The following is a 27,223-nucleotide window of genomic DNA, read 5'->3' as shown; positions in this document are numbered from 1 at the left end:
TTCGGTTAGAAAAGGTTTTTCTTTTTTACGGGTGACGAAGAACTGCGATGAACGAGAGTGTCATTCTGCGATGTCGAAGATAAATACCTTGACTTATTTTGGAATCCTGCAGCTCTTCCTGGTCCAGCGAAAAATCATCGCTAATTCTTGCAAAGCTGATCCAACAAACAGAAAAGATTTCCACTAAATCAGTAGGTTTGAAAACGGAATCAAACAATTCAGACAGCTTCTGGATGGTACAACCGCATCAACTCTATAAACAACTTCCATTCATAATTATAAAAAAAAATTACGATCTCGCCTTCAATGTTCTTAAGATTACTTAACTTCAACTTCAGGTCCTCAAAAGCCAAAAAAAAATTCATTCATGCAAAAAAAAAAAAAAATTTTTGATCGATAACAATACTCTCCACTTTGGCGAACAGTAAATTGGTTCCACTTTGACAGTTCAAAATTGAGGCCGTTTTGCGAACCACTATTCAGCACCCAGATCAAAATGTGCGAAATAAGACATGAAACAACATTGTAAGATGTGGCATATCGCTTAACATTTTGAAAAAAAAAAATGTAACTGAGTTTTTGCAGAGGTGGGATTTATTTAGAATTTATAATAATAAAATCGTATTAAAACATAATTGTTACGAGTATAAATAGATCAAAAAGATTAGATTCATAAGACTGCTAATTCCTTGATCATTTCATAATAAAAACAAAAAAAAAATCATTTCAGACTCATGAAACATATTTCTCCTGATGTTTGCAACAGTAATTTGTAAAACATTTTCGATTATTAATCATGTTTTGTATCCATATTCCTGGTTAATTTTTGCTTAAATAAATATCATATTCATTGACAAAAATCCAATAATACCTTAACAATCTCAAACCAGCAAAAATTTCGGTTGTATCAGCTAAATCTAGGTTAAATCAGAGCAGACAGGGGGTATTTATACACAAATATTATGCAGTAATCTATTTATACTTGTAATATTTATATTTAATACGATTTTATGATTATAAATTCTGGATAAATCCCATTAGTTATAACTAAAATTTCAAAATGTTTAGCGATTTGCCGCCTTTAACAATGTTTTTCCTTGTCATTTTTTGCAATTTTGATGAGTTTTTTACTCATTAAACACATCATCCGACAAATTTCCTGAACTGTTATTAAAAAGTTTCCAATTAATTATGAAGGAATATCTCTGATATTTCTCGATGAAACATTTCACTCTTTAAAGACTGGAAAGCTGAGAACGTTTCCTATAAAGACACATTTGAAAGTAGCGACGACTATTTTTTCTTCTTAAGGTTACACGCCGTGTGGCTGTTGTTAATCATTTTTTTGGCCTTATGTTTCATGATCTTTATTAGGGCGTCCAATTTTCTTAGATTTTAAATTTCCCGAAAAAAAGGGAAAAATAATTTTAAATTCCCTGAAAAAAAAACCTTAAAAACCATTTTTCAATACATTTCAAAAGAATGCATTTATAATAGAAATTTGTTATTATTTTGTTGTGCTATGAATATTAAATCAACCACAATTATTTGCCCAACGTGATTTAAAAAAGCTTCTTATAACATGTCTTTATTTATTTTTTTTAATTAGTGGGAAAATAATTTATAATGTCTGAAAAAAATAAAATAAAGAAACTGACTTCTACTGAATGAAAAATTTTATGTATGTTTAAAATTTGGTAAATTTTATACCATCAGTGGGGGTGACATTGGGTTTGGGGGGTGAGATTTGGTCTGCCTTTTTTGGGGGAAATTTTGAAGGATGAGGGTGAAAAACTTAAAATAAAATTTGCATTGACCTGACAGTGTAATTAAAAATCCGGAAAAAAAATCCTTGTACCTATTTTCTGAATAGTCCTCATCATTACCGACAGTTTTGCCGAAGACACCATGTTGATAATAATTTCCTTCCCAAGATACAGATTTTTTTAATACAGTCCACACAGCAAAAAAAAAGTAGCAGCTCCGTGTAGAAGGCCTGGCTGTAAAATAAATTTTGCATTATTATATGAAATTCTATGTAATATTAAACCCTGAAATATGTAGCCCATTAGTATGGGAAACCTACTTGACCGAAATGTCAAGCTCATATATGCGTTTATCCTTTCCATTCTCCATCGGTCTGATGGCCGAGTGGACTAAGGCGCCAGTCCTTACTGATGGTGCCGGGTTTTAATCCCGTCGATTGCAACTTTTTTGCAGTGTGTAATATCAAGTGTATTTTTTTACGAAGGTGATGTGCATGCTTTTGCATGAGGTTTTACCATCGGATTTTTTGCTGTGCATACTTGATCGGAAGCCATTGGATAAAAATAATTTCGGATTTTTATTTTTTATTGTTTAATTTTTGATAGTAGAGCTTAACTCACCGGAGGTCGCGTACGTGTACTTTGTACACAGTTTGTAAGGTCACTTGTAAGAAAGGCGAAAACACGCGAGATCCCGAAGGTTTAGTATGGCCCCCAAACTGCTCCCGTTCGTATAAATGTCCCATATGCATTTTCATCGCTTTTGAATTGAGCACTCGATTCGAGTGGTAGATAAGGCAGTTCTTCCATAAGGAATACATTGTAGAAAAAAGCAAAAACTGCTCGAATGGAAATGCTCCATTATTGATGCAGTTTGCTTCAAAATCCTGTGCTCTTTCAGATAAACCAAAAATATCCAGTAAATTGTTATAGAAATCTGGAGGAAATCAATTTTTTTTTCTTTATTTTTAGAAGAAGTGGATTTTAAAATAAATGAATCATGTTTAAATTACCTTAAAATTAATTTTCATTTTCAAATGATTAAAACATTTGAACAAACTGTTGTCGAAATCATAACTAATAACATGCTTTTTTTTCTCTTTCTACTTACAGGTAAGCAGTGATCAATTATCATTATAACTCATTTAAAACAGATATCCGTGGTAATTATGAAATCATTCAGCGATAAACCGTTACTGAGATAACAATTTAAAGTCACAGACTTGATGCTTCTCATTAACATTTGTTTCGAAACAAAGTGATCTAACTTGTTTCCAGATTTTATAGATTTTTAAAAGGTACTTTCAAAAACAATTTATTATCATATGAAAATATAACAAGGAAACAAAATCCTTCAAAAGCAATGCAATCACTAGAATCACCCTACTAGACGACCTCCACCCGTTTATCCCAAACCCTCACAACACATCCACATCCAAAGCCCCCCAAATCCCAAACCGAACTCAATCCAGCACACACCAGCGCTCTCGTCACCCTCAAGATCTCCTCGCTCCCTGAACATCCAAGTCTCCCAACTCCGTCCAACCAAACAAAAGCAACATAAAAGCTTGCCAGTCAAGTTTTCCATTTCTTGCGGACCTTCCTTCGGCTCTCCTCCCAATTGGTATTGGTGCACGATCACTCGCGATCGCGCACGTTAGTTTGCGTGTGTTTTCTTCGGCCGCCTTCGACGACGATCTCTTGTTGATCCCCCGAAGTCTCTGGGCCAACTGGCCAACTCAACTTAGTTCCCCTGTAGACTTGGCCCCGATAAGAGGTTGTTCGTGTTCGTGCGCCGCAACGTTCGCGTTTGACGTTTCGTCTGGCGTTCCTGGAGACATCTTCAAGGTGTGGTTTGTTGTTTTGGGTACTTCCTGAAGACCGCGAGTGCGAGTTCCGGTGGAAGGTTCGTGGAAGCGGTGCGGAGAAAGTTTCGGAGAAGTGATCGTACGGTGATCCCTCGAAAAAGGGAGAAGAGATCGGTGAAGAGCATCTGAAGAAGTCGCGATCAAGAAGTGAGCAGCGAGGAAAAAAACAAACAAACAGGAAAAACCAGCAGTGATACTGAAATCGAAAAGATTTGTGGGCCCCCTTCGAAAAAAAGAAAGAAGGTTGTGCCAACTTTGTGCAGAGTGTTTTGCGAATCCGGTGGAGGTCAAAGTGATGATCGGGAAAGAATTATCTCGAATGATTCGCTAAAGTCAGCAGTTCAACGAGTTGAGGCGAACTTCGGTGCGATGTGCCCGATCAGCCGTAAGGCGAGTCCACCGTCTTGTACATGTAAGAAACCCCCCATTTCAACGATGTTACGACCGACGAGAGAGAGAGTGTAAGAGCTTGTACAAGTGACCCCTGCTGAACAGAAACCGTTCGTCATCTGTGCTGATTCGCTGATTATCCGCCACAAACGAATAAAAAAGAAAACAGGTCGTCCCCGAAATCTGCGGGGGTGTTGTTCACCAGGTCGTCCCCAAACGGGGATATCATTTGCGCAAGACACAACACTACTGCTGCGCCTCCGGACAGCACACAACTACCGTTAGGTTCAGCTCCGGTATAGGTGTGTGCGGGAGAAATTAGCCAAAGTCGTCTCTTGTGGGTCCCCCCCCCAAGTCCGCGGCACATGACCAAAAGGGTGGCCTGGACGTGTGAGCTTGGTTGAGCTTGGTGTTTGGCTTGCGCGAAAATAAGCGTTGAAGCTCTGGGACGAAAAGGTTGGGGAGGGTAAAAGGAGGGGGTGGTGTCAAACAAGTTTGCATACGAACGAGCTTGTTGGGACAAGAATTTGTTGGCTGCAGCAACCAGCAAGAGCAGTTGGGACCAACCGAGTCGCTGTTAAGTCGAGACTGTTGAGAGGCTACTCTTCGATTCTCAGGGGGTGACCGTAGAAGCGGGAGGAGGGGGTCGTCCATGAGAAGATATTGCAAGGGGACACTTGTGTGTACAGTTTGGATAGCAGTTTCGAGAGTTTCGAGTCGATATTATAATGGGGTCGATTGTGTTCTGCCTGGGTAATGAGTGGGGTGCTTTGTGCGTTGAGGGGTTTGGGACCAGTAGTAGGAATGTTTTGAAGAGGGACTAGGGTTCTGGGAGATTGGTTTCACATAGTTTAGTTTTAATGTTTTTATAGATTATTATATTCAGTGGAATTTTTTTTGATGACGATAATCTCATCTTTATCGTCATCCAGTTTAGAAGTGGAATGTTTTCCAACAATCGTAGCATTGGACATATTTCACTGTTTCGACTATGTTTTGGTTAGTTTATATTGGATATTCAGGAGTATTTTGACCTAACTTGTGTTACTAAAAATACATGTTATGATGATTTACTTGTCAACACGATGGTTTTTGGTGAGGTTTCATAATAAGTTTTTTTTATGATGTATCACAGCTAAAAAAGTAGTAATCCAGCTGCGTGTAAAAGGCCTGCGTGTAAAATAAATATTGTATTATTTTATGCAATTTTATGTAATTTTACACCCTGGAATGTGTAACCCAACAGTATGGGAAACCTACTTGACCGAAATGTCAAGCTCAAATATGTTTTTATCCTTTCAGCTTTTCAACGGTCTGATGGCCGAGTGGGCTAAGGCGCCAGCCCTTACTGTTGGTGCTGGGTTTGAATCCCGTTGATTGCAACTTTTTTTTGTGTTTGCAAAAATTGTACATGCAGTGTGTAATATTAAGTGTTTATTTTGACGAAGGTGATGTGCATGCTTTTGCATGCGATTTTACCATTGGATTTTTTGCTGTGTAAAGTTACCTCAATTTAGCCCAAAAAAAGTTTTATTACATTGAACAGATGGTAACTTTACACATTTTTAGAGGTTTAATTATGTTTTTTTATGACATAAAAGATGTAACCATTCTGAGATGACGTATCTACATATAATTTCTGCTATTCTATTTCTGTTAACATCCTTTTGACGCATATTTTATCCTTTAAGGCCGCTGCAAATATTTTTCAAAGTTTTTGTCCTTCGGGTCTGGCCGGGGTCGAGGGGGGACAAAAAATTATAAAAATATAAAAATTTAAATAACAAGCCATAACCTCAAAATTTAATGAAAAAGTGTTTTAAAATGCATTTCACACTACACAGAAAAAAAATTGGTAATATTCATCAAGAAATGGTGACAGATGTTGTCTCAAAAAAATGTATAATATTACATCAGTTTCTGATGAATTTTCATCAGGTTCACATTTTTACACATTTTTTGAGTAATATTACTAAAAAAGAGGTAATATTCAACCAACCAAATTTTCAACATTCCAAAATTCAACTTTTTTTTGCTGTGTAGTTCAGTTTTTTTGCAATCATTAGTTTTCAAATAATGTAAGATTTAACGAAAACAATAATTTTAGCGAAGAAAATCTTTTTGCAAAAAATATTCAAAATTACAGAAGTAATAAAAGTAATTTTTAATGTACACAGAAAAAAATGATGGTAATATTCTTCAGGAAATGGTGACAGATTTTGTGACAAAAAAAAATGATTAATTTTACCCCAGAAAATGATGAATTTTCATCAGTTTTTGATGAATATTCATCAGGTTCACATTTTTACACATTTTTTATGTAATATTACTCAAAAAAAAAGAGTTAATACCTACCAAATTTTCAACATTCCAAAATTCAACTTTTTTTTTCTGTGTAAAAAACCTTCTTCAATTTTCTTACTAATAGTAACTCGGGTGGCTTTGTTAGAACTGTTGTAATGGCTTGTATCAAGATTTTATTTTTAAACATGATTTGGACTAGACAACACAATGTCAATGAAACTTAAAAAAAATGTTTTTTTTCAGTGTCAAAATTAAATTGCTTTTTTACGTTTCGTTTGAAAAATTCACAATCGAATGTGAAAACAATATAAATTTGACTTAAAGTAAATTGAAATGTACAATTTTGTTAAACATTTATTAGAAAAAGGTTTTTTCATAAGGATGTCAATTTATATCCCCGTAAAAAAAATGTTTGTAAAAGTCCTCAATTGATACAAAATTTGTTTTACTGAAAATGCTTCAAAATTTTAAGCTTTTTTGTTTTGTTACGATAACTCTAAATCCCGTGACCTAACAAATAATTATTTATATCTATTCTTAGCGAAAATTGTCCCAATAAAACTAAAATGTGTTTAATTTTCCGATATGAACTCATTTCATATGAGATAATTAGGCTTCATCAGTGTTCTGTTCTCGAGTCGATAGATGGCAGAGTTTTTAAAACTTTTTTTTTGTATTTTGTTATATATCAAATCGGGCGTCTAATTTTACATAAAATTCCCTTTGATACCAAATTTCTAAATCATCACCATTTCAGTCTGCAAATAATTGAAAAACAAGTCTTTTTTTGAATGTTCAAAAATGAAAGGGGGTTCTACAGCCCCTCCATCACAAGATTTCGAATAATGGGCCTCGGATTCGTGATTAGGGACCAAATTAAATCGAAGTGGGGTCGGGGCAACTGCAGTTTGAGTTGGCAGAGAATGACCGATTTGCGATCATTTTCTAAACCTATTTTTATTTTTGTTAGGTTACTTTACCAACATTCTTCTCTGAAAAATGTCATATTTGCACCCAAAAAAGGCCAATTTCGCGTTCAAACCCCGAATGGCACAAACAAAAAACACCAGTTTTGCAATCGCTTGTCGTACGTCAAGAGTTGACCCAAATACGAAACCCCCAGCAGTGGGCCCCACAACAACGACGACGACGACCCTTCCTCAACTCAAGAGTGTGCGCGCCACTAAACAACCCCAGCAAAATCACGCAAAAGAGGTCACACTTATAAAATATCAATTGCCTAAAGAACGTAAAACCCCCCTCGCAACCGAGAAGAAGTGAGGTTATGTAACAAACTGCTGGGTTAGTTTCGTACAGACGCACTGCTGGCACACTTCAGGCCAAGTCGACGTCGTCGGTGGCGGCATTCGTCACATCTTGGCCGATTCCAGAGTCTCCCGGGTCAGATTGTGGGCACGAATGCCGGCCGTCCTCCCGAGGGCCTTTCGAACTGACACTAGGCGGTTGTTTACTGTCGCACTGTAGGACATGAACGACGACGCCGCCGCCGCCAGAAGTGAAAGACTAGCTCTAGTCACGCTATCATATAGGCGAAAAGGGAGGTTAGGTTTTTTTGCGCGCACCTCATATGACACGAAAAGAGAGGAGAACTGACAATAAATTCTGCTTGATTTGGGCCAGATTTGATTCAGGTTTGCGAAGAATGGAGGTGGTCACTTGGGTTGGATTGACTGACTTAAATTGTTCTTTAAATACAGTAAAGTTTTTCTAACTCAAGTAAAAACTAACAATGTCCCCTTTCCGAAACCGATCAAGTTAACCGGATTTGGTCACTGTGACCCCGGGAACCTGCTACAGCGATTTTGACGAACTATATCAAAACAAAAAAAATATATCTTCAGCATTTTTCAAATAATGTTAGGGCCTCAATATGGTCATCCCGGAACCAGTTACCCGTAGCCCCTAGGGCACACTTCTGGAACAGACAAGAAATCCTAACATGCGACGTATCAAACTTCATGAAATTCAAAGTTATTGTATGGTCATGCCGTAGTTTTATGACCCAACCTGGTCTCTCCGGAACCAGTTACCGTTGGCCTCTAGGGGACACTTCTGGAATAGTCAAGAAACCCTTAAATGCGACATATCAAACTTCATGAAATTAGAAGTTATTACAATCTATGGTCATGCCATTGCTCTATGACCTAACCTAGTCACTCCGGAACCAGTTTCCGGTGGACTCTAGGGGACACTTCGGGAATATACAAGAAACCCTAACATGCGACATATCAAACATCATGAAATTGAAAGTTATTAAGAACTGTGAGTATGCCGTTGTTATCTGACTCAACCTGGTCACTTCAGAACCGGTTACCGGTGGCCGCTGAAGGACACTTCCGGAATATGCCAGAAACCCTAGCATGCGACATACCTAACTTCATGAAATTAAAAGTTATTACAATCTATGGTCATGCCGTTGTTCTCTTGCCCAACCTGATCGCAATATTTGTGTATTCAATTTGTTGAGTAACTAGTAACTGCTATTACTCTTCAACCTCCGACGCTCTCAAACTCGAATCTACGCAGCATTCTAAACGTCCCCGATCGACTGCTCCAAAACACACGTTCCAACTGTCTGTCCCAACCATATGTTCCCCAAAGACACCACCAATTTAAAACCACCACACAAAACCCCTTCAGCCAGGCCGTTTGTCGTGTTCGTCGTAGTCATTAAACTTTCAAATCAATATTCACTGCGCAAAGCCTTCCAGCCAACAATCAGCCAAACCACATTTGCATGAGCCTTCTGTTGTTGTTGTTGTTGTTGTTGTTGCTGAAGTGTTTGCTGGCTGGTGTCACACAAAAACCAATCAGCAAACACAAAAAAAAAACCGAACACAGACAACAACTGGCGTTGTTTTGAAACAGCGCGCGCGCAAAATATGCGTAAATTGCTGAGGGCATAAATTTTCGGTTGATTGGTGGCTGGTTCTGTGGTTCTGGACGGAAGTCGTGGCTCCAGAGAGGAAGTTGTTCTCGGAATCGATGGCCGCTGCAGGCATACCAATGCGCGCGTGGTTCTTTGTCTGGGATCTTCAACTCCAAGGTGACGCGCGTCAACGTTGAGACCTCTTCACCGAGTTGAGGTTCTCCTTGGAACTTCGCTTGAAGACGCTTAGTACACCAAGGCGATGGCAACTTTGGGGAAGACCCCGCGCGTCGGAAATCGTAACCGCCCGGTAATGAACATGTTCAACATTTTATGCCTTCGCGAGCTAACCTCCCCCCCACGAGAGCTTGGACGAAAGCCATGTTCGCAAAGCGCTGCGTACAAGACGCTTCAAGTGGCGCAAGCGACGCAAAATCCGCGTTGGTTACACCCAAATGAAGGAACTCTGACCAATGAGAGTCAAATCGACGTTTGCAAGTCGCTTTTTGACGTTCCGAGAAAAACGCGTTTTAACCTTGAAAACTAAAAATTGAGCACGCAACGTAAACAATAACAAACACGTTTTGTTTGGTTAACCATTTTGTGCATTTTCCCGAAGTTTGGTTGCATTTGATTACCAGAGTCCTGAGTTATAACTAAAATGTTCACGCTAGTCGGGAATGGACGTATGTCAAACGTGCTCTGACCTGAAATCCCTTTGACCAGTTGTCGTAACTGAAATCAATTTCTCAGGATTGAAATCGAATTTCGGGGATCTGTTAAGGTCACAAGGTGAGGCATTGTGACCTGTTCTTAACTCAATTTGGCCCAAAATACACGTGCGAGAAGATAGCACGACAACGACAATATACAGATTGTTGCGTTCTGTGATCATCAAGCCAGGGAGAGAAACTTAATGTCTGTTACTAACAAACTTGTCATAACCAAAAGAACCCCCTGTTTTGGGTGCACCCCAGCCCAAGGTTCGCAAGGTTTTGCGCAAAAAGAAAAGCGCCTCAGACCCCACAAGTCCTACATAAATCCACGCAGACTTCAGCAGCCTACAACGACATAGTCATTTCACCTCACAACAAATACAAAATATTGGTAATTGTTCGCCTCCGGACTGTAATGTGTGCTGTTCGCCGTCCAAGTATCGAACTCGAAACAATGCTGGGGGTGTACGATAATTAACGATACTTCTCATGCATCGATCTGTTCTGTCAACCGCGTTGACGTCGCAGAACTATGGGTTTTGGTGAAGTTTATGCAGCGCGGGGTTGTCGCCGCAGCCCAAATGGCAATTATTTTTTAAGGTGTTTACTTATCAGGTTCCATGCCACCAGTCTACCCAGTCTGAAGTATACAGAGCGGACACGTGTTGTTTTGTGGCGGCACTTTCTTGCCGGCAGCCGACAACAACGCGGCCCCGGCATGCAATCGTTTATCTAAATTACAGCCCGTATTTGAGAGAGAGGACGGGCCACACGGGTTCGAAACTGCTCTGTCGTATTCTTTATTTGGAGTGGTTGAAAGGTTGGAGTTGAGGTGGTTTGTGACGGTTTCAAATAAAAACTTTCGAAGTTTCTAGTAGGAAGATCTTCAAATGTACCTTAAATTCTAAGTTGTTGGATTATTGTTCAAATTGAGGATTTTCCGAAGATTGATTATTCGTTATCTGGAGATTCAACACAATTGACACGCTTGGAATCAATCCGATTTCAATTGCGTTGCAAGTCACCCCAATCAACTTTCCAAGAGTCCCTCTTCAAGCGTTTCGATTTCATTCGTCGACGTTCCGGAGCTCTTTCTCCCGTTCCCCCTGCGTAAAGTCTAATCGATGTAATTTAGTTAATCCACCCCAAACACACAGTGCAGCCCCCAAGAAACCACAAAACTAAATTAGTTTCAGTTTCCCCTCCCCTTTAAGGTGTACCAACAACAAACTAGCAAAACGACCTACATTGTATGTAGTTTCCTGGATTTTCCCTCCCCAACTTTACCCCACTTGAGGAAAGTGAAAAAAAAAAACAGCAAAAGTATGCGATCAATTCACAAAGAGCTTTCGGGGAATCGTAAAACAAGTTGTTTAATCGATTTCAAGTTCTGAACCGACACGCGTGGACGTTGTCGTATGGAGGGACTCTTTGTGCTTTAAGTTTGTCGAAAGTGATGTGTTTTTATGTTCAGGAATAAAAAGATAAAAGAACTCATTATTGAGTAATATTTCCAAAATGTCCTTTATAGGAAATTGCATTTGATTTCTAAATGCTTTATAGGACTTCATCATACCAACTGGTCCAATTTTACCAAAACAAAGCTTGCTTATAGCGTTTTCTAGACCTTCCCAAAAACCGTTCAACTCCAAGCGAAACTTACTTTGGGCTACGTGGAGATTTTCCCTTATCCTCTTAAAAAAGTGGAGCCTCAACACTTCCCGCCTTCCAAATCCCTTTCCTTGTCCCTGGGGCGCGGGGAAGATAGGAGTTCCTAAGCGCGCCAGAGAAATCATCACGCACACATGACGAAATCCAGTCCGCAACCCGCTGAAATCACCGTCTCCATGCGAAGCGAACTGCTTACCCGTAAACAACCAAAAAAGTGAAAACTCATTAAGGGTCTTGTTTTATGGAACATTTGCGCGGATGTGGGCAAACTTGCCTGTATTCACTTTCTTCTGCCGCCTTAGTTTCGCCCATTTTTCGGCAAACAAGAAACATCCCAAAACACATTGGATCGCTGAACGATGACGACGGCTCCGCCAAAATAAAAACAACCGAATGAATAATTGATTTTGATGAAAGTGATTTATCTAATAAATGTTGGATAAGAAAACATCGGATAGCTTAATTTGGGGTCTCCTCTTGTAGTGACCACCGGCAACCGAAGAAGGTGGAGGTGCAATTATCGGCCGCGGCCAGCAAAATGTTCCAATTTATAAATGTCTCTCGGCGTAATCGGCGCGAGCTCATACAGCACATCTCTCTCCGGGGCAATTGGAGGAGGATTGTACATGTACACTTGTGTGGTTGTGTGAGGTATGAGCATGTGAGTGTGTGGGGCCACGTTTTGTTTACATAATTCCCGGCGCGCGCGCGCCGCCGAAGAGTAAGTCGCGTAACTTGTACAATACTGGAGGAGAAAAAAACACACAATTCCAAATGACTGAAATGCTGATGAACAGTGCAAGCGGGGTCCTGAACTGGTGGATGTACTCAACAGTTTATCCCAGAGACTCTGTTAGTTTTAGATCTTTACAAATTGTCTCAACCAAATATTTGAGTTCGTTGAACTTCACAGGTTCAACCGCCCTAACAAGTAAGAGGTCGGTAGATTTTGACCCAGATCATAGGTTAAGAGAGTATGACAGACTACATTTTGATATGTTGGTGAGTCTTGGGTTAGACAAGGACTCCCTGGAATTAAGATCTGTAGGTCTACCGCCGTAACAAGCAAGAGGTAGGAAGATTTTGACCTCAGATCATACCCGCATAGCTTCAGTGGTAATGGTAGATTACTTTACTGATATGCTGGAGACCCTTGGGTCATCCTAAGTTTACTTCTAGTTATGATCTGTAGATCTACCGCCCTAACAAGCATGAGGTTGGTAGTATTCGACCCCAGACTATACCCGTATGGGTTCAGAGAGTATGGTAGACTTTCTTTTTGATATGTTGACGTATCCTTGGTTAACCAAGATCTCCCTGTAATTAAGACCTGTGGGTCTACCGCCGTAACAAGCAAGAAGTTGACGCATTTCGACCCCAAATCCAATGTAGTTTCAGTGAGTATGGCAAATCTATACCAAAATTTGCCTCCCATCTCGTATCTCCACGAACTCGGGCCTCGACAATGGGATAAAACAAAATGCCGGCGAAAAAAAACTGCAACATAGCAAAATGTACCCAACTCAATGAAAGTAAAGCGGCACAATTAGTTACCCACATCATCGCTCACACTACTCACACACACATGCTCGCGGTTTGATAAGGTAATGATTTCTAATTCTTGGTCAGTCGCGGCCACTGGCGGCGGCGGCGTCGACGCAAATCTGCAAATTGTGGGAAGATTGCAGATAAGTGGGAGTTTCCTCATTCTGTTTGATGGCGTCGAAGACGCGCGGCCTGGACTTATGTAAATCTTAGTGTATTTTTGCCACCAAGTTACGGACCTCTCGGATGGACGTGCGGCCGGCGGAAATTATGCGATGTTTAAGCGCACAGCGCGTGGTTAAGGGTTATTAACTGAGTGATTTGCGGTTGGGTTTTTGGGAAGTGCTGGGCGTAATCTGGGAAGGTTGAAGGGTTTGCGTAAGGTTTGTGTTGAAAACTTTGCAAAAGGTTGACATAGAAAAACTTGTAGGACTTTGGAAACTACACGGAGAAAAAATAGTCCTTTAAATCGTGAACAAGCGTTCATGAAATTCGGAACCATGAACAAATTGTTCAAATTACATGGTACGATTTTTGTTCACGATTTTGAGAACTAACTTTTCTCCGTGCAGAAGGTCGAATCACTTAAATTGAGCTCGATTCGTTGCTGACAAACCGCTCGAGTTCTAATTCTTCCAGATTGTAGTTACAGCAAAGGTCGCGGTTAGTCAAGGACTAACGCAACCCAAGTGATCCGACCTTCCCCGGAAGAGATCTTCATTCCCATTCTACGATACAAGGAAACCGTTCTCCAGCCCCATTCGCCAGAAAAATCTTTGTTCGAACCTTCAAGCTATTGCAATTCGCGACTTGAAAAAGGGTTGAAAAATCCAGTTCTTCCACCGATGATGCAACGCGGCAGAACCTGTTTCAGCGGTGGCGTCCTCCGGAATGGCCTTTTAATCGCACAATTTATTAAATGTTAAGCGTGCCGTTAAACGATGCGTTCAATAAATTTCACTTGCACACGGCGGTGGTGGTGGTGATGTGCGATTATTATTCCCCGGCCTTGGTCAGCCAGGAATAACTGTAGTTACTGGGGATCGTAACTTTGGCCGCAGTACCGCAGGGCAGGAATACAAATTGAATTCAATTCAGTCGTGGGACTGTGGAGAAAACTACGATTTTGTGAAGAAGACAGAGATTTTGATCTGAGAACAACTTTGTAGAACACCTTAAAGTATTACGGATTGTTTTCAAGAGGAGCATTTGAAACGGTATGTCCACGCATCCTTCCTCCCCTGTAGATTCTGTGAATATGATCCGTTCTCAAAATCCTCTCTGCGGTAAACACAACGCAGTAGGGCTGGCTGCTTTAATTTTTGGAATACTTTTTCGAAGAAGGGCTTGGAGCGTAATCTAATCACAAGACGTTCCAGCAATCAAAATCAAGCTTCCCGTATGTCATCCGATCAAAACCTGCGAACGATTCGTACTCTGCGCGTACCTGTTTTTTTGGACCCAGTACGTCAGCAACAACTACAACAACCACAATGTTGTTTTGTCAGCTCCAATCGAGGTCAGCCGCAACAACGAGACAAGCGAAAAGACCTCGCAAGATCTGGGTGCTCAGCTGATGCTGGTTGCGTTCAAGACCTGTCCACAATACCCGGCCGGTTGGTCGCGGGTAATGGCAGGTAGTTGATTGAGGGGTGATTTTTGTTTCACTTTCACATCGCCGCCAAACTCCCGCGTCTGGTTGGGTGTAAACGTCATCGAGTTGGGAAAACACGAGTCAACGCAGGTTGCGATTTGATCTGGCAATTTCTGTGCGGGTATCGTGGGGGTCAACGCAGGTATTGGATCGACTTTTGAGAAAATTTGATTGGTCTCATTGGGTTATTCTGAACATTCTGAAGTTTGAGTCATTTCATTGAGATATTTGCGGTAACTAACGATGGCCACGACGACATTGCACAATTGTTGAAATTCGCAATACAATTAGCACCGTTACGCCGCGCAGAAATACCAAACAAATAAGAATCCCCCGATTCGTCGAAGTTTCACGGAACTGACGACCGTTACTGAGCGACGACGCCGAAGGCGGACAATTTGGACAGCAGTCCCGGCAAGGTCGTGAACTCCACATGTCATCTCAACTCTTGAACCACCTGACCACGCACATCGCGCACCTCTCTGCGGTACTTATTTGCGTAATGGTCGTCACATTTGGCGGAAGCCGGAATTCCCCGAAATGTCAAGATTTAAGCACGTTCAAGCGTGAACAGATTTGTCACCCGGCACCTTTGCTGGGGAAGAAACGGATGGACGTTCTCTCCAAGGCCTTGAGCGATTCCGATGAATTAGACCAAATCGCGGATAGAAGAAGTCGAAGACGCGCAATATGCTAATTTTCTTAATTATTCAAATTAGGGGTGTTTGGACGCCGTTCTTTGGTTTCGGGGTGTGAAGTTGCAGCGGAAGAGTCGCGATTTGGTCGCGGCGGTCCAGTTATGCAAATCTTTTAATGCGTCTCGCGAAAAGATTTCTCGAAAACAGTTCGATTGGGTTGTTTTCGAAACGTCCCAAGGAAAGCGAATTTAGTTGTTGTTTACTAATTTCAAAACTGGATGATTTATCACTCTGAGTCTTTGGATTTTTTCGTATCTTGAACAAGAATAACCTCTTGTTGGTAACTTTCGAGTTTCCGAGTTCATTCCAATCCAGAAAAAAACAAAACCTAATTACTGGACACTTTCTGTCACGAACTCAACACGCATGTCCCCCCCTCCCCTTCCAAAGATCGTGCCGTACGTGCCCCAAGGGGTTCTCCCGTGGGTCCCCGTTGATTCCCGTTACAAACGCGGAAGCTTCGGTCGGTCCCCCACCCGTGGTCACGCCCCCCAATTCTAAATCCAATCGACTTCGACAACGTTTAATTGCCACGTGTCCTCGTTTTTCCAACTCGAACCTGCTGAAACAGGTTCAAGGTAGTACCTCTCGTTAATCTTTCTAAGATCTCCGAGGAACCTCCGCGCGGAAGATTACTGTCGTGAGTACGAGCGCTCGCCGTGCGCACTTCTCGCAATCAATTCTGTGTGGTGCAATTGTTTTGTGGCCTGCAGGACCGGGAACTTCTTGACGTGGTGCCGACTAATGGGTAATGATTGTAATTATCATTACGTTTGCGCTGGCTGATGTTTACACGCCCGGTTGTGGTCGCTCGGGGTTCTACAGCAGGGTGACTACCCAGCTGGAACGGGTCAAACAATCTCAATAAACACAGCCAATCGAGTTGCCACCCTGCCCAACTAGGAAGAGTTCCCTCGCGTGGCCGCTGGAGATATCGGCGCGAAAAGTAGGACGCTGGGAGTGGCCGCGCATCTGCGCGGCTAATGTTGATGAAGCGCAGAGGAACTGGATGGTGTCCCAAAGGCCACTGGGTATTGCGTGCAAGTCGCGCTCCAAGATACGGCGGCCCTCGTTGGAACAAAGATTGAAATGATTGATTCGCGATGCAGCGGACCGACGGCGATGCACCTTCTTGGAAACCGTGTGAACTAGCCTGCGGCTAGGACTGTCCCGTTCGAGTTGCATGCGTCCTAGAAATAGGACGCTGATCGTTTTGCCTTCCCCGCAGGGGCGAACCAACTCCCTGAAGTCGCTCTGAATATCATTGCTGGTCGGTTACGGTTGTCGTCTGGTGCGAATCGAACTGTTTTTGTAGTACTCGACGCGGAGTTTGATGACAGAAGTAGAAAAAACAGGGAGTCTTGTCCGGCCGGGTGTCGAATGAGATTTTAATTAGTGTCGAGACACAAAGTGAAGATGTCTTGTGGTGGTTGACAGCAGCAGCAGAAGTCACACGGTGAACGAACGAACGGTTTCTGATTGGCACCTGTACAAGTTTTACATGCTGGAGGTAATTACTTGAATTGTCTTATCGGTGGGGTCTGTGTGTACTGGGTGAAGGTTCTCTGACTCTCTTTCTTTTTTTATGCTTGATTTGAAACTGCAGTATCTTTGAAAAATCAAATTAAAAATACCAAACTGAAATTTTGACCAAATTTACCATATTTCCAAAATTTTACCAAATATACCAAATGTTGACTAAATTTACCAAATGTTGAACAAATTTACCAAATTTTAACCAAATTTTGACCAAATTATGACCAAATCATGACCAAATCATGACCCAATTTTGACCAAATCATGACCAAATTTTTACCAAATTTTGATCAAATTATGACCAAATTTTGAACAAATTTACAAAATTTTGAATAAATTTACAAATTTACAAAATTTACAAAATTTACAAAATTTACAAAATTTACAAAATTTACAAAATTTACAAAATTTACAAAATTTACAAAATTTTAACAAAATTTTAACTAAATTTACGCAAAATTTACACAAAATTTACACAAAATTTTCAGAAAAATTTATACAAAATTTACACAAAATTTACACAAGATTTACACAAGATTTACACAAGATTTACACAAAATTTACACAAAATTTACACAAGATTTACATAAAATTTACATAAAATTTACACCAAATTTACACAAAATTTACACAAAATAAACACAAAATTTACAAAAAAAATACACAAAATTTACACAAAATTTACACAAAATTTACACAAAATTTACACAAAATTTACACGAAATTTACACAAAATTTACACAAAATTTACACAAAATTTACACGAAATTTACACAAAATTTACACAAAATTTACACAAAATTTACACAAAATTTACACAAAATTTACACAAGATTTACATAAAATTTACACAAAATTTGCACAAAATAAACACAAAATTTACAAAAAAAAAATTACGCAAAATTAACACAAAATTTACAAAAAAAAAATTACGCAAAATTAACACAAAATTTACACATAATTTACACAAAATTTACCCATAATTTACACAAAATTTCGAATAAATTTACCTATTAATAACCATGTTACCAAATTTTGATCAAATTTACAAAATATTGACCAAACTTTGACCAAATATTTACCAAATTTTGACAATGTTTTGACCAAATTTTTACCAAATTTTTACCAATTTTGATCAAATTTAACAAATTTTGATCAAATTAACCAAATTCACATAATTTACAAAATAAACGAAACTTTGACCAAATTTACCAAATTTCACAGTTATTAATAAATTACAGAAATTTACAATTTTTGCAAAATTTTAAATATTTGAAAAATTTATTAAAGTCAAAAGTTAGCAAAAGAATGAATCAAATTATAGTAAAATCTTTTATTCCCTATTTAAAAACTAACTTCTTTTTTGAGCGAAACCCATGTAATGTTTAAAAAGAGTTTCGAAAAAATGTTATGAATTATTTGTTTATGTTATTTTTGAATGATTTCAAATTTCCTAAAAAAATTCTTTATCTTTAAATTACTTTTTTATGTTTATGTTTCTACAACCGATATTTTTGTTTTGGTTTTGTTCAATTGTGTTTGTTTCATAAACTTTTAAATAACACAGTAACTAGAAAATGACCTCCTAGAATGAAACATTTTAAATGATTGCATTTATGTAAAAAAATGTGATTATTTATGCTACATCGATATTTTTATATTTTGTTCTAAAAAGAGGTTCAATTTTTACCATAAAATTTTTGCTATGCAGGTTTACACTTATCTACATAATATGCTTTTAGTAAGGGATATTCAGAAACATTCAAAAAGAAAAATATATATAATTTTGACTAATTGGACATTTAAAAAATACTCCAAGCATTACCATAGTTTTTTTTTTAACTTTAATTAGTTTAGTTTATGTTAAAAAAAAAAAGTTTACCGCACCAGAAACAATGCTTTTCAATTTCTATCAAAGGTGTGTATAGAATGACTAACTAAAACAATTAATTATGTTGAATTCCCCTTTTTTCGTAAAATGAGTTAAAATTAGAAATTAAAATTGAAAATTCACATTTCTTCGGTTAACTTATCCAGAAATCATCATGTTTTTTGCAAGCTGAATTTTGAATCACTTCGCTTTTGAGTCACACGTTAGAAATCTAAACCAAACTGATAATTGTTTGAATGTTCGATATTGAAATATTAGAATTTAGATTTCATTCGATTTAAAAATATATTTTGAAGCTCGGAAAACACAAATTGCAACTCAAAATTGATTTTTAAAGTTGTTCAGAGATCTTTGTATAATGTGTTGTGCTTAAATATGGTCTGTTTTTGGTATGTGAAATCTCCAAAATTTATGACAGTTTAAACAACATCGTACATACATCTAATTTGAGCCGTTGAGCCAGACAAAACAACCCTCTCGACTTTCACTTTCTTTCCCTTCAATGATGCAACTCCGCTCCAAATACCTGTCGTCCTGTTATCTCCTTATCTCAACGCAACTGCCCCGCCAACCTTCTCCAGTCTAGGAATGCACTCAGTACACAGCAGCAGCAACCGTCTCCGTCATTACGATAAGACCATAGCAGAGCAGTGTTCCAGTTCTTACCTCCTCCTCGTCGGGCACACTTCACAGCCCTCCGTGGAAGCCCTTTTCAACCCCCTCACCCGTTTCTTCCACAGAACTCCGATCTGACTTGACGCACACGCGCTTGTTTGACTTTTAACGCCGTGCCAAAAGGCAACAACTACCGACTCTTCAGCGGGTTGAACGATCATCCGTGAACTTGCGGCACCAGAAGTAAAAACAAAATCGAGAGCATCCCGAATCGGTCATCCAGAGCGCGGCACGCAACTCCCGACGAGGTGTCCGCGCGTCGACTTCCCGAAGATAATTTGATTCACGCCGGCGAACCTGGCGATAACTTGGGTCGATGCAGCTGCTGCTGCCCGTTGAGTTAGTTTCGGTCATCCAGAAGAAGAAGAAGAAGTGCGCGTTGAAGAAGTGTACGAAGCTCCGAAGAAGTGTGTAGAAGATAAAGTGATTTTCTCGAAAAACCTGTTTTGGGGTCCCCACCGACGAGGAGGTCGTGTGCCGTGTGCGCGATCTGCAGAGTGTAGTGGTGTTTGTTGTTCAGCAGTTACTGTGTGTTCTGGTGTTTGTGCACGGAGGGCCGCTGAAAGGAGGTTGAACCACTTCGGCCCAGCAAGTGTGTGCGCGTGGTAGTATGACCGTATCAACCAAGAAGTGAAGTAGCCGCGAGCGAACTTCCGCGAGTTTGGACCAACATTTCGGGCGGTCCCGTCGTAGAATCGTGAAAGTGAGAAAGTCCCCTGCAGCAGGGATCCGGTTTTGCGGTGACCCCACGACGGGTAGTGCGGTAGAACCCTGGGTCAAGGTGTTCAAGAAGGTGGTGGTGGTGGAGGTGGAGGAGGTCGTGGCGGTCCTGGAGCAGTGCTACGTGCGATGATTCCGTGCGTGAGCTTGACCGAAACCAGTGTCCTTGGGAATATGAAAGAGCGCGTTAAGGAGATGCGCGTCTTTGGCTGCCGACTCAACTTCTGGAACAATGTTACCGCCAACTTTAGCAACAAGCACGGTAAGTCGGGGAAAAGTGTCGAGGCAGCGATCGAAGAGGACTTCGGGTGGGATCAGATTGGGATCGCGCAGTGCTAAAAGAGGGTAGTTAGCATCGTAATCATGCTATCTTGTCGCACGTCGATTTTTGACGTTACTAGAACAACGTTTGACAATCAATAAACAAACAAAATCACGCATTGAAAACAATAACAAATACGTTTCAATTTCCTGACCAAAACAGACATCAAGTATCTATAAAAATTGTAAACATTTGGAGAAAATCAAGAGTGACTAACTGCATCTGACTGCAATAAATGTTTGCTATGAGACAAGTTGAAACTACATCAAGCATCACAATGAAGCCAATTTGGTCCAAAATGCGACAAGACGGCACGACGGCAACGAAACGGTTGCAACAAAGTTGCAATCGCTGTTGCATCGCTTTTGGCTTGGTGTTTTTTTTCATGCTGATGTTGGAAGCTGCTGCTGTTTACTTCAGCGGATTGACCTGGAAGAGAATGTGAAGGTTGGAAAAATATTCATCAATTCAATTTGTTAATTGGGTGGGACTCGTTGTCGATAGATTGAAATCGGTGCAAAATTTACATAAACGAGTGGTGTTTTATTTTTTCGTGTAGTATTCAGATTTATCTATTTTAATCTTTTTGCTATGTTTTTATTTAATTTAAAAAGATTTTGTTTAGCATGGGGTTCATCCCTAAATCGATGGGTGAAAGATTTTTGTCTTATTTTTGTGACGAATGTCTTCAAAACCTTCAACAATCTTTCATTTCTCCTAGAGAAAGTGAGTAGACAGGTTCGTGGTCTCTATGGGTCCAAACGTCAAAACATTTTTCAATTTTTGTGCTGACTAACAATATATTCAAAATTTCTGTAAAAAGACCCTATAAAAAATTGTTATCTAAAAAAATGTGAAATTTTCGCCTTATTTTTCCAACGGTCCTTGGCGCAATGATACCATAGCAGATATCACTTAAGTGGACATATCTCGAGACAGGGTTACCAGATCATCAATGTTTGGACTCATTGGAAAGGTCTTTTGATTACTTAACCAACGCTGGGTCGAACGATGGATCCGGACATAGTTTACAAACATTTAAGTGAGATCCGGCTTCCAAAAAGTACATCAATATCACTTAAGGGGCTATATCTCGAGACAGGGTTGCCAGATCTTCAATGTTTTAGACTCGTTGGAATGGTCTTTTGATAACCTAACCAAAGATGGGTCGGATAGTGGATCCGGACATAGTTTACATGCATTTAAGTGATATCCGGCTTCCAAAAAGTACATCAATATCACTTAAGGGGCTATATCTCGAGACAGGGTTGCCAGATCTTCAATGTTTTGGACTCATTGGAAAGGTCTTTTGATTACCTAACCAACGCTGGGTCGGACGATGGATCCGGACATAGTTTACACACATTTAAGTGAGATCCGGCTTCCAAAAAGTACATCAATATCACTTAAGCGGCCATATCTCGAGACAGGGTTGCCAGATCTTCAATGTTTTAGGCTCGTTGGAAAGGTCTTTTGATAACCTAACCAACGATGGGTTGGAAAGTGGATCCGGACATAGTTTACATACATTTAATTGAGATCCGGCTTCCAAAAAGTACATCAATATCACTTAAATGGCCATATCTCGAGTCAGGGTTGCCAGATCTTCAATGTTTTAGACTCGTTGGAATGGTCTTTTGATAACCTAACCAACGCTGGGTCGGACGATGGATCCGGACATAGTTTACAAACATTTAAGTGAGATCCGGCTTCCAAAAAGTACATCAATATCACTTAAATGGCCATATCTCGAGACAGGGTTGCCAGATCTTCAATTTTTTAGACTCGTTGGAAAGGTCTTTTGATAACCTAACCAACGATGGGTCGGATAGTGGATCCGGACATAGTTTACATACATTTAAGTGAGATCCGGCTTCCAAAAAGTACATCAATATCACTTAAGGGGCCATATCTCGAGGCAGGGTTGCCAGATCTTTAATGTTTTGGACTCGTTGGAAAGGTCTTTTGATAACCTAACCAACGATGGGTCGGATGATGGGCCCGGACATAGTTTACATACATTTAAGTGAGATCCGGATATATGTGAAAACACATTTTTATACATAACTTTTGAACTACTTATCGAAACTTTAATCTGTATAAAATTCGATCTATGGGACCCTAAACCAAGTCGAATGCAACAGGTTCGGGTCAAATCGGTTCAGCCAGTGCCGAGAAACATGAGCTAGTTTGTTGGTCACATACATACATACACACACACATACACACAGACATTTGTTCAGTTTTTGATTCTGAGTCGATATGTATACATGAAGGTGGGTCTACGACGTTTTTATACAAAGTTCATTTTTAGAGCAGGATTATAGCCTTACCTCAATGAGGAAGGCAAAAGAGGGAATATTTAACCTACCAAATTTTTAACCTTTCAAAATTGAACTTTTTTTTTGCTGTATAAGAAAAAAAAATACTAATTGTTCCTGATACGATTATCCGAAGTCCCATGCAAACCATTGTATAATTGAAACTTCGGATAACAGAGGCTTTGGATAATCGAGTCTGGACTGTACTCAAATTTTCCTGGAAAAAATATCAAATTTTCATAATTTCCAACAGGGGCACCTCATGTTTTCAGTATGAAATACTTCAATTTCCAAAAAAATAAATTTCCAAATTTATAAAAATTTGCAATACTGGTCATTCCACTTTTATCGTACCCAAAACTGTGCAAAAATGAAATCAACATTTTCTTATCAAGCTCAAGTTGAATGGGCCGTGAATACTATCAAAACAAGCCAGAATCTCAATTTTCATCTAAATCAATTCACATTCTCTTGATTGATTAAAACAAATGTTTTAGTGTGTGATGTGCAAATGAAAAATTGCTGCTTAATTTTCACATTAAGCGCATATTTTACGTATAATTTTGACTTTCCCATCGTGTTCCTTAAAAAGTTTTGCATTGGATTTCCAATTTGATCAATATTTAGTTCACGAGATATTGAATTTCAAATGTTATATTGAAAGTTTAGTTACAATGTTATAGTTTAAAATTAAGGTTTTTCATATTTTTCGCGGAAATGTTAAACTTTGTGGTAGTGCTAAAAAAAAGAGAGGATGGTCTGATTTGGATGATATTCGGGATTCTTGATTGTTTTGATGCTAGTGAGTCTAGCTTCAAACGACGCACTATTTTTTTTTATTTATATAAAATTAGAGTTTTAAATGTTAAATAGCTGAAATTTCACAATATACCAAATTTTTAACTCACGGATTAATAATTAAAATAAGCTTAGCTTAGCTTTATCTTCATGCAGCAGGGTCACAAAAAAAATGACCAGAATTTCGAGAAAGTCCCAAAATGAACAAATTCATTTGCATAGAGATTGTTTGGTTTGAGTCTTAATTTTAATTCAAATTTTATGTTAATTTACATGATTCAGCTAATATTGGACGAGTAGTTTTTCTGTTTCATTGAACATTGACTTTTTTTAGTTCCTTTAAAAACCAAAAAAACTATAAAGCAGCCGATAAAATCCAAACAAGTTCCAAGAACTTCATATTAGCAAAACGCCTCAACATCCACGCAAAATCGATTATCATTCAATTACCACCTATTATTAGATTCCTCCTTTCAGCCCGCCGAAGGGTCCATCCAACGACCATCGACAACAAAATCCGAAACCACATTGTTGCATTCCCCTCGCATGGAAATAACCGTTAACCGCAGCAAATGTCCCGCAAATGGGCGCGCACGCGGATCGCGCTTATCAGTGCGCCGGAATCTCTCCCCCTTCTCTGAAGTCAATACAATACCTCCTTACTGCTGGCCTAACTGAGCAAGGTGAATATCGGTCATTGGTAGGCTTAGTGATTTTTCACGCTCGAAAATTGCAAATTTCACGGGGACCTCAATTTCAAAACACCAAATTTCACGCAAATTTCGCGGAAGTTGAAAATTGTTAAAATAACTTTGAAAATCCTATGTTTAAATCACAGAAACTACTTTTTATGGTTCATTGAATATTATTCTTCAATAAACTAGAACAATCTTCACTAACCGGCTCCGTGGCTTAATGGTTACGGCTTCTGCCTCACAAGCAGAAGGTTCAGGGATTGGGAGTTTTTCATTTACTGAACTGCTCTTTTAATATTCGACTTTTATTAGTTTGTTTTCGCTAATTTGCATCTCTAATATCATTTTACATTTTATTGAATCTCATATCAAAGCAAGATTTAACAATCTGGTCCAGTCAAAATGAGTAAAATAAATTGAATTTTCTGCGACATTTAGCCCATTAAACATATTTTTAAGGGTTTCAGCTAACTTTTTAAAAACTAAATTTAAAATCAATTTGCAAAAAAATATAGTTTTTAACAAAATCGAAATTTTTATTCTAAATGAGAAAAGAAAACAGAAAAGTAGTTTTTTTTACTTTCACGGGAATTATCCACCCAAATAATCAAATATCGTTAAAATTAAACAGGCCCAAAACAAATTTGAAAATTTGATATGTTCTTAAAATGTGATTCCAAAGATAAAAAAAATATTTTTTTTAATACAGCAATTGAAAATATTACTAAATTCAGTTAGTTTCTAAAAAAACTTAAAAATCTGAACATTTCTGGAGTTTTTTTAAAAGGTCCAATAAACCAAATTTTCGGTCTTTGCTTTTGGGTGTTTTTTAATACCCCTGACTCAAGGCGGTTTCAAAAACACCCAAAAAGCAAAAACTAAAAATTTGGTTTATTGAACATTTTAAAAAAAAACTCCAGATTTCTTCAAATGGTTCATATCAACTTGACATACATATATATTCAAGCTTTTTAATTGAAAAGTAATAAAATTTAATTAAATAGTCTTTTTGAAGAAATATTTGTAGAGTCGTTTAAAAAAAAAAATATTTAAAAAAATTGATAAATGTCACGAATTTTTCACGCCGTCCACGAAATCGACAAAAATCACTGACCCTATATTAGTAATTTAACCAGGGTATTCACTCGCTTAATTCTACAGCAGTTCATAAGATTATTTTTATTCATTTTTGAGTTTGATAAATTATTTTGAGAAAAATCGTTGCATTTTCACACAAACATAAAATTTCACGGGATTTAACGGGAAAAGCCAAATTTCGCGGATTTCACGCTGTCCGCGAAATCGTGAAATTTCACTAACCCTAGTCATTGGGAATGGATACAAGACCTCCTATTGATTCGGCCGACAACTGGGTGGTGTCATTGAGCCATCAATTTTGCATTGTGATTGTGACTGTCGAAGGTTCGGAGGATTCTCCAAGCGAATGAAGTCCCTTTGTTTTCGAAGGTATTGACGACCTTCACCGAAAGCGGATTCTCGCGATTCCGATGTTGTCATACCGCCGCTGAACAATCATCATCACCTTTCAATACCCGAGAGCTGATTGGTACGTTAGCTTTGTATGAGCATTTAGAGCCAATTTGAAGCCAGCTGTTCACGAAGCAAGCACTCAAGGCCAAAGCTCCATTGTGATCCAGGTATCGCCTAGAACTCTGGACAGATAATCTACGGCCCTGTTTCCAGAACTTGCCGGAATTCTCCACAAAAAGCGCTGCCAAACCAGAGAGCCCTGACTTCGGCGGAGCTTTACCCTGAACTCGGCAGGGATCCTGTTATGACCGCTAATATCGTGAAACTTTCGATTGGAAACACATGTGCTGCCCGTGAGCAACCTAATCCCGCGCAGCGTTTTATCTAGCTCAATTTATCACGTGGTCATTAAAACTACGTTCGACTGCTGCTGCTGCTGCAACCGGCAGCTGGGGTTTTCCTTCTTCTAATTTTATTTGGATTCCTCTGCTACACTTGGTCCGGACTTCACTTTATAGCTCGAGAGATGCAGTTTGGCCTGGGGCGGGCCAAATTTTTGACCGATTCGATTGATTGCGGGATGAGAGCAGCGCGCGGTTGCAGCCAAGATCTGGACAGCAATTAATCACCTGCATAACGATGACGGCGACCTGCTGCAGGATCAACGAAGAAGATCTTCAAGCAGGAGGAACCGTTGGGCGGTGTGACTTGAGTTTGTTCACCGAACAACACACCGTCATCCCACGGTACGGTAAACCACTTGTCCGCAGATCCCATTTCAGAGGGACTGCTCCTGAACTGATCGTTCAAACCTGCCCCCGAAACCATCACTCACCACTTGATCGGAGTTAATCATTCGGCTCTCGTCAGGCCCAAAAGGCCGCTTTTCTGAAGTTGCTTGTGTTGTGTTTGGTCTTTGTTTGCGGATAAAACACATAAAAATACCTGGAAACGGCCCAATAAAACATCTTTAACAGCTCATTTCTTTCCCCGTTGCTGCCGCGTCGACTGCTTCTCTCCCCGTCAGATTACACGATCTCAATCAAAATTCAAGCAAAACGACTACAATCCATTGAAAGAAATAAACGCTCAGTCGTTTTATTACTTTGTACCTTAAGTCATAACTTGGAAATCAGTTTAAAAAGGGTAATGAGTTTTAATTGAAGCAGAGGTCTGAACGAAATTCGTGTTTTCTAAAATACTAGCAAAATGATATGGGTCATTCTTTGACCTTTGACGCGGAATCGCGATCGCGGCAAATAAAATGAACCT

General features: G+C 39.4%; 1 protein-coding gene across 4 annotated transcripts in view; it reads left to right on the top strand.

Moving 5' to 3' along the window:
* Nucleotides 1-27,223, top strand: part of LOC6031736 (tyrosine-protein kinase Btk29A) — a 180,325-nt gene that overhangs the window by 75,364 nt on the left and 77,738 nt on the right. Inside the window, exon 1 of one of the 4 annotated variants that reach the window (XM_038252650.1) lies at nt 19,961-20,586. The exons of the other annotated variants lie outside the window; for them this stretch is intronic. Within the exon in view, the coding sequence (XP_038108578.1) occupies nt 20,454-20,586 (133 nt within the window). The 5' untranslated portion in view covers nt 19,961-20,453. Of the gene's footprint in view, nt 1-19,960; nt 20,587-27,223 lie in introns of those variants that run through there. 4 annotated transcript variants of the gene reach the window in all.

Source organism: Culex quinquefasciatus, chromosome 2 (assembly GCF_015732765.1).
Source record: "Culex quinquefasciatus strain JHB chromosome 2, VPISU_Cqui_1.0_pri_paternal, whole genome shotgun sequence".
Lineage (NCBI taxonomy): Eukaryota > Metazoa > Arthropoda > Insecta > Diptera > Culicidae > Culex > Culex quinquefasciatus.
This window is presented reverse-complemented; position numbering and strand designations above follow the sequence as displayed.